Source organism: Diospyros lotus, chromosome 12 (genome assembly GCF_014633365.1).
Source record: "Diospyros lotus cultivar Yz01 chromosome 12, ASM1463336v1, whole genome shotgun sequence".
NCBI lineage: Eukaryota > Viridiplantae > Streptophyta > Magnoliopsida > Ericales > Ebenaceae > Diospyros > Diospyros lotus.
Window position 1 is genome coordinate 18,526,114 of NC_068349.1, and position 14,709 is coordinate 18,540,822.

At 34.1% G+C, this 14,709-nt stretch overlaps 1 protein-coding gene across 1 annotated transcript; it reads right to left on the reverse strand.

Moving 5' to 3' along the window:
• Nucleotides 1–614: 614 nt before the first annotated feature.
• On the reverse strand, nucleotides 615–2,961 carry LOC127787541 (uncharacterized). The gene is made up of 4 exons (XM_052315599.1): nucleotides 2,664–2,961; nucleotides 1,958–2,226; nucleotides 961–1,898; nucleotides 615–753 (listed from the first exon to the last, which is right to left on the reverse strand). The coding sequence occupies exons 1-4, from the start codon at nucleotides 2,959–2,961 to the stop codon at nucleotides 615–617; spliced, it is 1,644 nt and encodes a 547-aa protein (XP_052171559.1).
• Between the last annotated feature and the right edge of the window lie 11,748 nt (nucleotides 2,962–14,709).

Here is a 14,709-nt window from a genome sequence, read left to right on the forward strand (position 1 = left end):
TTATAAATCCTATATGCCATTTTCATCTTTATGCATGCACATGAATCTGCAACTTTGACTAGTATTAAAAGCAAGTTTTATAGCAATCTTACATGAATGAACATCACTCCAAAAGAAAACACAAGATTGCCATGTATGTTTTAATCTCAAAGGCTCACCCAATAATGGTTTTTTGGTCTACCAACACAAGTTAATACTCTTCAAAATCAAACTCGAGTCAATTCTAGCCTAAGTATGCAAGTATTTTGTTCAATCATGTTATAACATTCTCACCTCAAGTCAATCTAAGTTTATAACATGTGAATCCTTGAATATCATTGGGAAAACATCCTAGACATCCTAAAAAAAAATAATAATAACAATAATAATAATAAAAAAATTAACATGTTCAAAATGCACTCTCTAAACTCTTTAAATGCAATCACTCCCCCACACTTAAAACTTACATTGTCCCCAATGTAAGGTTAAATCCAAGAAATGGCATAGAAAAAAAAAATGCATATGAAAAGAAAACGAAAAGGGATAGAGAAAGAAAATCTGATCATCTTGGGTTGCCTCCCAAGCAGCGCCTTTGTTTAACGTCTTTAGCTCGACATTGCCACTTCTCAATCAGTTTAAGTTGGATCTCTCAATTGCACTTCATCCGCAGTTTGCTCCTGAAAACCTTCATGAAATGGCTTAAGCCTATGCCCATTGACCTTGAACACCTTATTAGTTCCTAGGCTTCGTACCTCAACTGGCATTAATTTGAGTCTTGAATTGTAAAGTAAAACAAACTTTTTGTCCAAACACAAATTTATTTCTAGCAACCATTCTGTCTTGAAATGCCTTTGTCTTGTCCTTTTTATTATCCTTTGTCCTTACCTTCGTCTTGACCTCATGTCTTAACTCAAAAGTCTCTTGTGAAAAAACATTAACCACATCAATAAAAAAAAAAAAAATTGAATATCATTAGGGTACCTCGTGTCATCAAATATATTAAATTTCACAATCTCCCCATCGAACTCCATGGTAAGGGTACCATCATGAACATCAATTTTTGTTCTAGATGTTTTTAGAAATGGTCTCCCTAATAAGATTGGTGCTATATTAGATGAATCATCTTCTTCCATGTTAAGCACATAAAAATCAACAAGAAAAACCAATTCATTAACTTGCACTAAAACATCCTCAAGAACTCCCTCGGGATACACATTAGATCTATCAGCAAGTTGAATAGTAACACCTGTTTCTTTCAATGGACCAATATTCAAAGATGAATAAATAGAAAGAGGCATGACATTTATTGAAGCTCCTAGATCTAACATTGCTTTCTCAATCTTGACATTACCTACTTTGCAAGGGATAGTGAACATACCTGGGTCTTTGCATTTGGGAGGTAATTTCTTTTGAAGGATGGCTGAAACATTCTCTCCCATACTTACCTTCTCATTATCTTTCAACTTCCTCTTATTGGTGCACAATTCCTTGAGAAATTTTGCGTACCTTGGGACTTGCTTAATGGCATCCAATAAAGGAATGTTCACTTCTACCTTTCGAAAAATCTCCAAGATATCCTTTTCTTGATCTTCCTTTTTAGATTTAGATAACCTGATAGGAAAAGGAAGAGGATTAGGTTTATCAGAATTATGCACAATTGTTTGAGAAATTACCTTAGAAGAGATTATCGCCTCATTTTCTGCCTCCTCTTTTTGAGTCTTCTTAGCCAATTCTATAGGATTCTGAACAGGGATGTCAATTTCTTTTCCACTTCGCAACGTAATGGCACTTACATTTTCTCGAGGATTTACAACTGTTTGGGAAGGCAATTCCCCATAACCTTGAGCTTTAAGCCTGCTCACTGATGTTGCTAGTTGACTAATTTGATTTTCCAATTGCTTGATGCTTGTTCTTGTCTCCTGTTGAAATTGTTGTGTGTTAGTTGCAAGTGATTTAACAATTTCTTCTAAAGACATACCTGAACTTGAAGAAGTTTGTTATGGTGGAATATGTGGTCTAGGTTGATAATGTTGGAATTGTGGTCTTGTTCCATAACTGAAGTTGGGATGATCCCCCACCCTAGATTGTAGGTATTTGAATATGGATCGTATTTCATTTTTGGTGGGCCTAGGAATCCTTCAACTGCATTGACATGCTCTAAAGAATCTTCTTGAAGTGTAGGGCACATATCCATTGCATGACCAGTAACAACACAAATTCCACAAGCTTTGACTTGTTGCAAATTTCCTACAGCCAATTGTTGAACAAGAGAAGTTAGATTGGATATTTGATTTTCAAGGGAAGATATACTTACCTCATTCACCCTTCTCAAAGGGGTGTCTTGTTTGAATTCAAACTATTGTGAGCTAGCAGCCATGATGGAAATCAAATCTTTAGCGGCACTAGGGGTTTTGTTCACTATAGCACCTCCACTAGCTGCATCCATCATTTTCCTCTCCATAGGTAGTAACCCTTCATAGAAATATTGAATGAGAAGTTGTTTAGAAATTCCATGTTGAGGATAGCTGGCACACAATTGTTTAAATCTTTTCCAATACTCGTGAAGGGTTTCTGTATCTTTCTGCCTTATTCCACATATCTCCCTTCTGATGCTAGCAGCTCGTGAAGCAGGGAAAAATTTATCAAGAAACAATCTAACCATCCCTGTCCATGTAGTTACAGACCTGGAGGTAAGTAAAACAACCAATCCTTTGCTGCATCAGCCAGTGAGAATGGAAAAGCACGCAATTTAATTTGTTCTTCAGTCACTCCTTGTGGTTTCAGGCTTGAACACACCACGTGGAATTCTTTCAAATGCTTATGAGGATCCTCACCTACAAGACCATGAAAAGTAGGCAACAAATGTATGAGTCCTGATTTTAACTCAAAAGCAGCATCTAAATTAGGGTACTCAATACATAAAGACTGTTGGTTCAAATCAGGAGCAGCCAACTCCTTTAATGTCCTGTTATTAATGGCCATGACTTCCTTTTCTTCTGAATCGCTAGATGGACTGGAAAGAGTGTTCGAAGCTATATTGATGCCTGATGCTATTCCCAAAGCCTATTTTGTTGAAACTTGCTTAGCTTCTCTTCTCAACCTATGGATAGTTTTATCAATTTCCAAGTCAAATTTCAATTTACCTTGATGAGAAGATCTGGTCATAAACTTGAAAACACAAAAGGCTCACAAACAAACAAAACAAAAAAAAGAATTCACTAAAAAATAAAAATAAAAAGAATAAATCTACTTGACACCAATCCCCGGCAACGGCGCCAAAAATTTGATGGATGTCGAATCCAACAAATAATAAATTCTTGCTCTTAAAAATATGAATTGTGATAGTGATGAGTAAGGTTGTATCCAGAGGGATTGGTTAGATCTATTCCTTTGAAAAATTAGAATAAATAAAAGAAACGATTGGGGGGTTTGTATTTTGAAATTTAAATAATTAAAAATAAAATATTATTCTAAATTAATAAGACAAATCAGAATGTAACAAAATTAAAGTAATCAATAGAAACGCTTCCGGTAGAAGGGATTGATCCACCAATGGTTATAACACTGATCATTGATGCCAAACTTACTAATTTTTCTTGAATACTTGACCTTAGAAAGAACAAGAAGCTCTGTTCATTCAATGTTTCCCATACTTCTTAATTAATTAAAACAAGCTCTTCAATTAACCCTTACCTTTAAACAACCCTAGAACAAGCTCTCTAGAATTTAATTCAATGGCATCATTAAACTTTGTGGAAACAAGACCAAATCTGAACAATAAACACATAAGCTCGGTTTATTTAATTCAACACATGTACTCCCTAAGAATTGAACGAAAACTTATCCATAATCATCAACCCTAGTTGCTACTTATGCAAGAAAGACCAAACAATTACAGATTTGGTATTCAAGCTAGCAATAGATTATGCATCAAGAATTGAATAGCGACCTTCTATGCAATCAAAACACACAATCATAAATATTATAATCAGAAAATACATGAATATTCAAGAGAAAATCAGATTGCAAATAAACTCAAAAAGATCTCACTGTGTTCTTTACCATGGCTTCAAAATATCCTTCTACCGAAAAACCAAAGTTTAGCCACACATAATGAGAGAAAGAACACAAAAAGAAGCGAAAAATATGAAAAGGATGCTTCTGTTGAGTTCTAACCTAGTCAAAAGGGGGGGTGAATTGACACCTTTTAAAAACTTTAATGCAAAACTTATGCACGTATATATATGAGAAAACAAATTTAATATAAACCAAAATTGTAGTTGAGAGTACGGGAGCACTTAAATACTAGATGGATAATATGATATCCGCCAGCTGTGCTAGTATGTGCTTAGATCCAATATACTCTTCAAATTACAACTTGGTGAAAAACATGTGATTTGAATGCACACAATAACAAGACTTTAAATAAACCAAATGGAATATTGAATGAGTACAAAGAATGATCAATTAAAGCAAATCAGAATATAATAGCCAACAAGAATGTAGGCCTTAGGATTTGGCCACACAAAAACAAAAACAAACAAGTATAATCAAGCAAGAATAAGTAAAGAGTGAAGAGAAGAAGGACACAACGATTTATAGTGGTTCGGCCCTTATGGCTTACATCCACTACCTAAGGATTCCCTTCCTTAGGATTTTCAATCAAATCCACTATATGAAACTTTTCTTACAACCACCAAAGCCTTCACTTGGCTTCACCACCACCAAACTATTTTTGGAGTCTCACACTCACTAGTTTGGATTTTGTACGCTCTTTACAAGATAGTAGAGATTGAAAAATAGGGTTCTCTCAAAAATAATACAATGAAGTGTAGAGAACTCTCTTAGTTTTCTCTCAAGAAGATAGAGGAAAAGAAAGACTTAGAGAGAATGAAAATCTTGGCCAATGATGTAGAGAATAATAGGGCTTCAAAAAGTTGTTCCAAAGGCTTCAAGAGATCCTTTTATATAGTGTTAGAGTTGGCTTTCCTTGATCAATCTCAGCCCTCCATGTGTCAAGTCTTCAAGCCAATCTTAGCCCTTCGTTTTGAATTTTTGATTTACCTTCCATAATCAGCTAACTTGATTGATCTTCAAGACCTTTGACTTTTGTAGATCTCCAATCAGCCTTGAATGAGAAAATCAATTCCAATAATGCATGGCTGATTTCAAGGATTAAAAATATCATCCAAACTCTTCATAATTCTTGCAAAATCGAAATTAAATAACAAATGATCAATTCTGACTTCTAGTTGATCTTCAAACTCCTTTGATTGTGCAATTGGCCCCTCAGCTTCCATAACAAGCATAGCTAATTTGAAATTTGAATTTAAACCTCCAAATGGTGTAAAATCCATCCAGATATTCTCAAATAATGAAGCAAATTTGTCCAATAATGAAGATATCAACTATAACTTCAAAAGCCCTTAATTGATCAAGTTTCCATAGTAAAAATGTTGACAATAAGAAGAGAATCAATTTGTGTAGCTGAATATATGCAAGATATCCTTAGAATATTCTCCCATAATGAAGATATCAATTAGCCATAATGAGGATATCAATTAGTCATAATGAGTGGGATAATTGATTCCATGATTTGAGTAGAGGATCCTTTTAATGAGAGAGAATCAACAATAAAGGAAAGTAATATCAATCAAGGTTTAACTTTCAACCTTAAATAGGCATTAATGTTGAACAATAAGGCTAAATCTTTAATTTCTCCATTTGAATGCAATTCAAAAATTCTTCCATATTTAATTGAGTAAAGAAGCTTCTAAGAACCTTTAAATTTACTCCATGATTCTCTTACCATATTTAGACCAACGAGATGATGTAACCTTGATGAGTGTGCTCCACGTGGCTGCCATGTCGCCAAGATGCCACATTAACAATGCCATGTCACCAAGTTACATATATGGCAACTCCATATAGTGGACTACTCCAATCTCCTCAAAAACTTTCATATAGATCTTTTGAACTTCCCATATATAAACAAGGATTCCATATATATATATCTTCTAGACTTTCCATTCTAAGAAAAACTTTCCATATATAAACAAGGATTCCATATATATATCTTCTAGACTTTCCATTCCAAGAAGAACTTTCCATATATAGCTCAAATACTCAAATTTCTAGAAAGCTCTCTAAAAACTTGTTTCCATATATAATGAAATCTCTATATAGGTATAAGAAGTTTCCATATATAACCTGTGTCATGAAATCACTAAAGAATAGCTTTGTAAGCCTTATGAAGGCTTCATTCTTTGTTAGAACATAAAATATAAATTCACATTCACACATGCCAATCATCAATCAATGGATTTTACACCATTTGGAGGTTTAAATTCAAATTTCAAATTAGCTATGCTTGTTATGGAAGCTAAGGGGCCAATTGCACAATCAAAGGAGTTTGAAGATCAACTAGAAGTCAGAATTGATCATTTGTTATTTAATTTCGATTTTGCAAGAATTATGAAGGGTTTGGATGATATTTTTAATCCTTGAAATCAGCCATGCATTATTGGAATTGATTTTCTCATTCAAGGCTGATTGGAGATCTACAAAAGTCAAAGGTTTTGAAGATCAATCAAGTTAGCTGATTATGGAAGGTAAATCAAAAATTCAAAACGAAGGGCTAAGATTGGCTTGAAGACTTGACACATGGAGGGCTGAGATTGATCAAGGAAATCCAACTCTAACACTATATAAAAGGATCTCTTGAAGCCTTTGGAACAACTTTTTGAAGCCCTATTATTCTCTACATCATTGGCCAAGATTTTCATTCTCTCTAAGTCTTTCTTTTCCTCTATCTTCTTGAGAGAAAACTAAGAGAGTTCTCTACACTTCATTGTATTATTTTTGAGAGAACCCTATTTTTCAATCTCTACTATCTTGTAAAGAGCGTACAAAATCCAAACTAGTGAGTGTGAGACTCTAGAAATAGTTTGGTGGTGGTGAAGCCAAGTGAAGGCTTTGGTGGTTGTAAGAAAAGTTTCATATAGTGGATTTGATTGAAAATCCTAAGGAAGGGAATCCTTAGGTAGTGGATGTAAGCCATAAGGGCTGAACCACTATAAATCGCTGTGTCCTTCTTCTCTTCACTCTTTACTTATTCTTGCTTGATTATACTTGTTTGTTTTTGTTTTTGTGTGGCCAAATCCTAAGGCCTACATTCTTGTTGGCTATTATATTCTGATTTGCTTTAATTGATCATTCTTTGTACTCATTCAATATTCCATTTGGTTTATTTAAAGTCTTGTTATTGTGTGCATTCAAATCACATGTTTTTCACCAAGTTGTAATTTGAAGAGTATATTGGATCTAAGCACATACTAGCACAGCTGGCGGATATCATATTATCCATCTAGTATTTAAGTGCTCCCGTACTCTCAACTACAATTTTGGTTTATATTAAATTTGTTTTCTCATATATATACGTGCATAAGTTTTGCATTAAAGTTTTTAAAAGGTGTCAATTCACCCCCCCTCTTGACTAGGTTAGAACTCAACAAGTGGTATCAGAGAGAGGTTCCTAAGAGATTGATTAATCATCACTAGGTGTATCCATGGCATCGAGTTCACGTTTTTATGAAAATGAGGGTCGTTCTTTATCTAGGGCACCATTCTTTGATGGCACCGATTATGCATATTGGAAAACAATGATGGAAGATTTTTTAACTGCATATAGTCTTGATTTGTGGGAAATAGTTAGAGATGGTCCATATGTCCCTAAGGAAAAGGTAAAGAGAGGAGAAGTAGAAGAGATAGTAGAAAAGAGTAGAGATAAGTACCCGGATGAAGATAAGAGATTAATTGCTTTAAATGCTAAGGCTAAGAGTGCATTTCATTGTGCTTTAAGTAGATCCGAATTTAATTATGTACAGTGTTGTAAATCTGCTTATGAAATTTGGAAGAAGTTAGAGTTAAAATATGAAGGTACTAGTCAAGTTAGAGAAACAAAAATAAACATGTACATACATGATTTTGAATTATTTTCTATGAAACCTAATGAATCTATCTCTGAAATGTATACTCGCTTGACTGATATTCTTAACTCTCTTGAGTCTCTTGGTAAATCATTTTTAGATTTTGAAAAGGTGCAAAAGGTTCTAAGATCTTTACCGGAGGCATGGGATCCAAAGGTGACAGCCATTCAAGAGGCCAAGGATACTAAGAAGTTGTCACTAGATGAACTAATGGGTTCACTAATGACACATGAGCTTACTCTCAAAAATAGGTATAAAAACAAAGAAGATTCTTTAAAATCTAAATCAATTGCTTTACCTGTTGCACAGGAATCCAATGGAGAGGAGGATTCAGAAGAGGAGATTTCCATGTTGGCTAGGAGGCTTCGAAACTTTATGAAAAAGAATAAAAGGAGTTTCAGCAAGACTAAGCCCGTAGAAGCCTCAAATGAAAAGAAAGTGGAGGTTACTTGCTACAAGTGTGGTAAGATTGGACACTACAAGTCCGAATGTCCCAAATCAAAGAAGGGTAGATCCAAAGGAAGGAGAAAGGAAGAGAAGAAAGATAGAAAAGCATTCAAAGCAACTTGGGATGATTCTAGTGAATCTGAATCATCTTCGAGCGATGAAGAAGAAGAAAAGGCCAACTTTTGTTTGATGGCCAAAGGAGAAAAGAACTCATCTTCCACAGATGAGGAGGTAAACACTTCCGAAATTGATGCGTTATTAGAAGAGTTTGATTTTCTGTTTAAAAAACATAAATCAGCTATTAGAGAAATCAAGGAGCTTAAGAGAGAAAATGGTAGATTAGAAAAGAAAGAGGAAGAGTACATGGAAGAAATAGATGAGTTAAACTCTAAAATTAGGAAAATGGAAGAAAATAAACCAAATGAAGTGTGTGCATTAAAAGATACTATAAATGAATTGCATGACACTATTGATAGTCTTAGGGAGCATGAATGCATTGTATGTGATCATTCTAAGTTACTAAATGAAATAGCATGTTTAAAAGAAAAGAATGAGCACTTGGAAAAATCATTTTTAAAATTCTCTTTGAGTTCCAGTAAATTGGATTCTTTGCTTGCATCTCAAAAACCATATTTTGAAAAGGCTGGTCTTGGTTTTGACCCTAGTAAACTAAAAGAGAAAATCCAAAAAACTGGTTCTTCCACTCATCTTACTCATTCTAGGTGTGTGCATCATGCTAGAATCATTAAAGGAGCAAAATATCTCCCTAGAGCTAAATATGCAAAACTAGCTAGAACTAGAAATAATAAAGTTGTTAAAACTAGGAGTTTTTGGATTCCTAAGGGTTTAAATGATCAAAAAGCTAAGGAACATATATTTGATACATATGGCTATGATTTCATGTTCTCTAACCCCCAAGGACCCAAAGTTTGGGTACCTAAGGTTCCTTGATTTGCTTAATAGGTGTGCTTGAAGGCCAAAGGTACTTCAAGCCAATGGTTCTTGGACAGCGGATGTTCAAGGCACATGACTGGAAATGCCACCTTATTTTCGTCTCTTAAAGCTAAAAAGCATGGAGGTAATGTTACTTTTGGCGATGGCTTAAAAGGGAAAATTGTAGGCATTGGAAATGTGGGTAATCCTTCTAAACTCATGTTTGAAGATGTCTTATTTGTGAGTGGCTTATCCTACAACTTGCTTAGCATAAGTCAATTAATTGACAAAGGCTACATGGTTGCATTTGAAGGTAATGAGTGCTTGATTAATGATTCTTTAAATAAGATTGTTTTAAAAGGCATTAGAGAAGGAAACATTTATGTGCTAAATCTGAATTCTTTATGTGTTAATGATGCTACTTGTCTTATGGTGAATGATAACTCTATGGATCTATGGCATAGAAGATTAGGTCATATTAGCACATCTACTCTTTCTAAACTAATAAAGAAAAATCTGATTAGAGGAGTGCCTAAATTGAATTTGAATGACCTACATATGTGTGATGCATGCATTAGAGGAAAACAAGTTAGAGAGTCATTTAAATCAAAACAAGATGTTACCACAACTAGGCCATTAGAATTACTTCATTTAGATTTTTTTGGTCCTAGTAGGGTTAAAAGTTTAGGTGGTAAATCATATGCATTTGTGATTGTGGATGACTTTTCTCGTTTTACTTGGTGCTTGTTTATTTCTCATAAAAGTGAGGCATTACATGTTTTTGATAGTCAAATTCGAAAACTACAAAATCAACGAAATGCATGTGTAATTAAGATTAGGAGTGATCATGGTGGTGAGTTTGATAACTTTGGTTTTGGTGAGTTATGTGATAAATATGGTATTTCTCATAATTTTTCTGCACCTAGGTCTCCACAACAAAATGGAGTAGTTGAAAGAAAAAATAGGTCATTACAAGAAATTGGTAGAACTATATTAATTGAAAGTGGTTTACCTAAGTCATTTTGGGCTGAAGCAATTAATCATGCAAGTTATGTGCTAAATAGGTTGTCTATTAGAAAAGGGCTAAATAAGACACCATATGAACTTTGGCATGGTAAGACACCTAAAGTAGATTATCTTAGACCATTTGGGTGTAAATGTTACATTTTGAACACTAAATATAATTTGGATAAGTTTGATGCTAAATCTGATGTAGGTTCTTTGGTTGGTTTTTCTTCTACTAGTAGAGCATATAGAGTTTATAACTCTAGGACAAAAACAATAGAAGAGTCCATTCATGTAAAATTTGATGAATCACTAGCTAAGAGTTCTAATATTGAAGAAGATGAAGATGTAGTTTTTGAACCACAAATAGAGTCTAGTTTAAAGGAATGTAGCCTAATAACATGGATTCATATATAGAAGCAGATAAATTGGAAAATGAGACTCACTTAGAATCGCAAGAAAATAATGAATTGATAGGTCCTTTGCATGATCAAAATTGGTATCAAATTAAAAATAAGCACTGACATCCTAAAGAATTAATAATAGGTGACATTTCTCATGGAGTTAGAACTAGATCATCTCATGGTGTGCATCCTTTTAGTTCTCTTGCTTTGATTTGTGAAATTGAGCCTAAATGTATTAATGATGCTTTAAAAGCACCCGATTGGGTAATAGCAATGCAAGAAGAGTTAAATGAGTTTGAAAGAAACAAAGTGTGGAGTTCAGTTCCTAAACCTGAAAATCATTCTATTATTGGTGCAAAATGGGTTTTCAAAAACAAAATGGATGAAAATGGAAAAGTGGTTAGGAATAAGGCTAGATTAGTGGCTCAAGGGTATAGTCAAGAAGGAGTAGATTTTGATGAGTCGTTTGCACCGGTAGCTAGAATAGAAGCTATTAGGTTGTTAATGGCATTTGCATGCTTTAAAGGTTTTAAATTGTTTCAAATGGATGTTAAGAGTGCATTTTTAAATGGCTTTATTCAAGAAGATGTTTATGTGAAGCAACCCCCTGGTTTTGAAAATCAAAAGTTCCCAAATCATGTTTACAAGCTTTTTAAATCTCTTTATGGCTTAAAACAAGCTCCTAGAGCGTGGTATGATCGTTTATCAAAGTTCTTGCTTCAAAATGATTTTAATCGTGGGAAAATTGATAGTACTTTGTTTGTGAAGCATAAAAATAATGATTTGCTTATTGTACAAGTGTATGTGGATGATATTATTTTTGGATCAACTAATGATTCTTTGTGTAAAGATTTTGCTGATTGTATGAGTGGTGAATTCCAAATGAGCATGATGGGTGAACTAACGTTCTTTTTAGGTTTGCAAATAAAACAAAGTGAGAATGGCATTCACATTAGTCAAGCTAAATATACTAAAGATTTGCTATTTAGATTTGGCATGGATTTAGCTAAACCTTGTATTACCCCCATGGCTGCAAATACAAAGCTTGATAGTGACATAAATGGTAATGAAGTAGACCAAAAGCTATATAGATCTATGATTGGCTCACTGTTATATCTTACTGCATCTAGACCCAATATTATGCATGCTGTGTGTTTGTGTGCTAGATTTCAATCTAATCCTAGACAATCACACTTAATTGCGGTAAAACGGATTTTTAGATACTTAAAAGATACCTCTACTCTTGGTCTTTGGTATGATAAGAGTTCTTTATTTGATTTGTATGCTTATAGTGACTCGGATTATGCTGGTTGTAGATTGGATAGAAAAAGTACTACGGGCACTTGTCAATTTCTAGGAAATAAGCTCATTTCATGGTTTTCTAAGAAACAATCAAGTGTAGCACTCTCCACTACTGAAGCTGAGTATATGGCCATAAGTAGTTGCACTTCACAATTGCTTTGGATTAAACAACAATTAAAGGATTTTGGTTTAGAGTTCAAGAATATTTCCATTTATTGTGATAACACAAGTGCTATCCACTTATCTAAGAATCCGGTGTATCATAGCAAAGCTAAACACATAGAAGTTAGACATCATTTTATTAGAGAGCATGTGTTACAAGGTGATATTGTGCTTAAATATGTGGATACCAAGAATCAACTTGCTGATATTTTTACTCAGCCTCTTTCAAATGAAAATTTTCTTTTTCTTCGAAACTCACTTGGGATGATTCCTATTCCCTAATTGTATTTTTTTCTTTCTCATGTATTTTTTGATAGATTACAAAAAAGGGGGAGAGAAAATATGTAGCTAAATAGTGTTTTAAAAGGATAAGAGGAAGACTAAATTAAGGGGGAGAGAGCAAGTTAAGGGGGAGCCTAAATTAAGGGGGAGCAAGAGCAAGTTTAAGGGGAAATCATATTTTTGTTAAATCATTTAAGTATAGCTTCTTTCACGTTTTTGCAATCATCAAAAAGGGGGAGATTGTTGAGTGTAGATTTTGATGATTGATGATTGGCATGTGTGAATGTGAATTTATATTTTATGTTCTAACAAAAAATATAAATTCACATTCACACATGCCAATCATCAATCATCAAAATCTACACTCAACAGCTTCTTCCTCCTCTTGGATGTGATTCTCTGCCTCTTTTTCTTCCTGGACATCCCCCATCTCGAGCTTGGATCAAGACTTTAAATGTCCCCCAACAAAGAATCCAAATCAGCCTAGGAATTAGGGCTCCTAGACTCCCATAACTTAAAAGTCCGTTTTGGGTCAGATAAAGAGCGTTTTGGGCTTTGTCCCCTTCTTAAGAATTGTAGTTCAGAATATTTATATGAATTTAGGATTTTGAATCACTCGATTTGGACTTTATAAGCTCAAGTTATGGCCTTTTAAAGATTCCATGTTTGTGTAGAATTCTAATCCAATTAGGATTTGGCCTAGCTTTTCGACCCTAACTTCAAGTAATATTTGGAGGCCCAAATGAACTCGAATTTGGACAGATCATACCATTCTGGAAAGCCCAAGAAGTCCTCTACAAAATCTCTGAAGACATTATTCATGTTCTTGAACTCTAACATGTTTGAAAATCTGCAAGAAGCCCAAAAGGTCAAAATATTAAAAAGCTAAAATTTTGTAAGTAAAAACCCAATTTATTCTAACCTATCCAAAATTGCCTTAACCATACAAATAAGTATAAATCAACACAATAAGGCATAAAGCTCACCCCAAGAGACCATATGTAAGGGAAATAAATATATGGAATTATGCACTCATCAATGAGGCTTTATATAGGCGACCATGTCGATTGTCGATATGTTGGGAAGAGATTGGAGATAGGGCTTTATTAGGTCCTGAAATTGTTGAGTAGGCATCAGAAAAGATTCGAGTTATCAAAGCTAGAATGAAAATAGCCCAAGACAGATAGAAGAGCTATGCAGACAAGCAATGACGAGACCTCGAGTTTGAGGTAGGCAACCATGTTTGGTTGAGAGTCATGCCTATTAAAAGAGTTCATAGATTTGGTGTAACAGGGAAGCTTAGTCCCCGTTACATTGGTCCGTTGAGATTTGAGACGGATAGGGACTTTGGCATATGAGTTAGTTTTGGCATTTCAGTTGTCCTGCATGTTTCATGTTTCAATGTTGAGGAAGTAAGTGCCAAATCCTCAGCATGTGATTGATTTTTAGACTCGTGAAATTAGAGAAGATGTGTCTTATGAAGAGATGCCTACCAGTATTATAGAGTGAATAGAAAAGATTTTGAGGAACTGATCAATTCATCTCGTAAAAGTGCAATGGCAGCAACACTCGTTAGAAAAGGTGACGTGAGAATTAGAAGAAGAGATGAATAGTCTTTACCCCCTCATTATTTGAGTAACTAGGTATGAATTTGGAGGACCAAATTCTTTTAAGGATGGGAGAAATTGTAACGACCCATTAGAGGGCCCAGTATTTATTCAAGATTATTTAATTAATTGTTGAAATATTTGATTAAGCGATTTTGCCAATTAATTATTTAATGTGGCAATTTAGAGATTTTGAAGGAAAAGAATAACATTTATCTCTTTTTAATGTTGGAGTTAAAGGAATTTTCCAAGATGACAATTTATATTTTTAATTGAGAGAATAGTATTTAAATAGCATTTAAATGACATTTATTTTGTGAAAATTAAATATAAGGGCATGAAGGTAATTTTGGAGTTTTATTATTATTTGAGAGTTTTAATAATAATTTTTGTATTATTATTAATTAAGTGAGATTATGTATTTAAAGGAGAATGAGAATCCATGTATGAGATGGATTTGGATTGAGAGTCTCTTAGTTAGATTTGGAGAAGTGTGATCTAGGACTTTATGTCTATATATAGAGCCCATTAGCTTAGTTTTTCTTCACACCGTGTGAAGAACAGAAAGGCCAAGAGATAATAGAGGCTTGCTAGTGTAAC

Excerpts from the sequence above, each read along its gene's own strand:
- LOC127787541 (XM_052315599.1), bottom strand. The coding sequence starts at position 2,961 with ATGGCCATTAATAACAGGACATTAAAGGAGTTGGCTGCTCCTGATTTG. Across the intron at positions 2,227-2,663 it reads GTTGTTTTACTTACCTCCAG|GAAATTTGCAACAAGTCAAA; the intron begins GTCTGTAACTAC and ends AATTGGCTGTAG. Across the intron at positions 1,899-1,957 it reads ACAAACTTCTTCAAGTTCAG|GAGACAAGAACAAGCATCAA; the intron begins GTATGTCTTTAG and ends CAATTTCAACAG.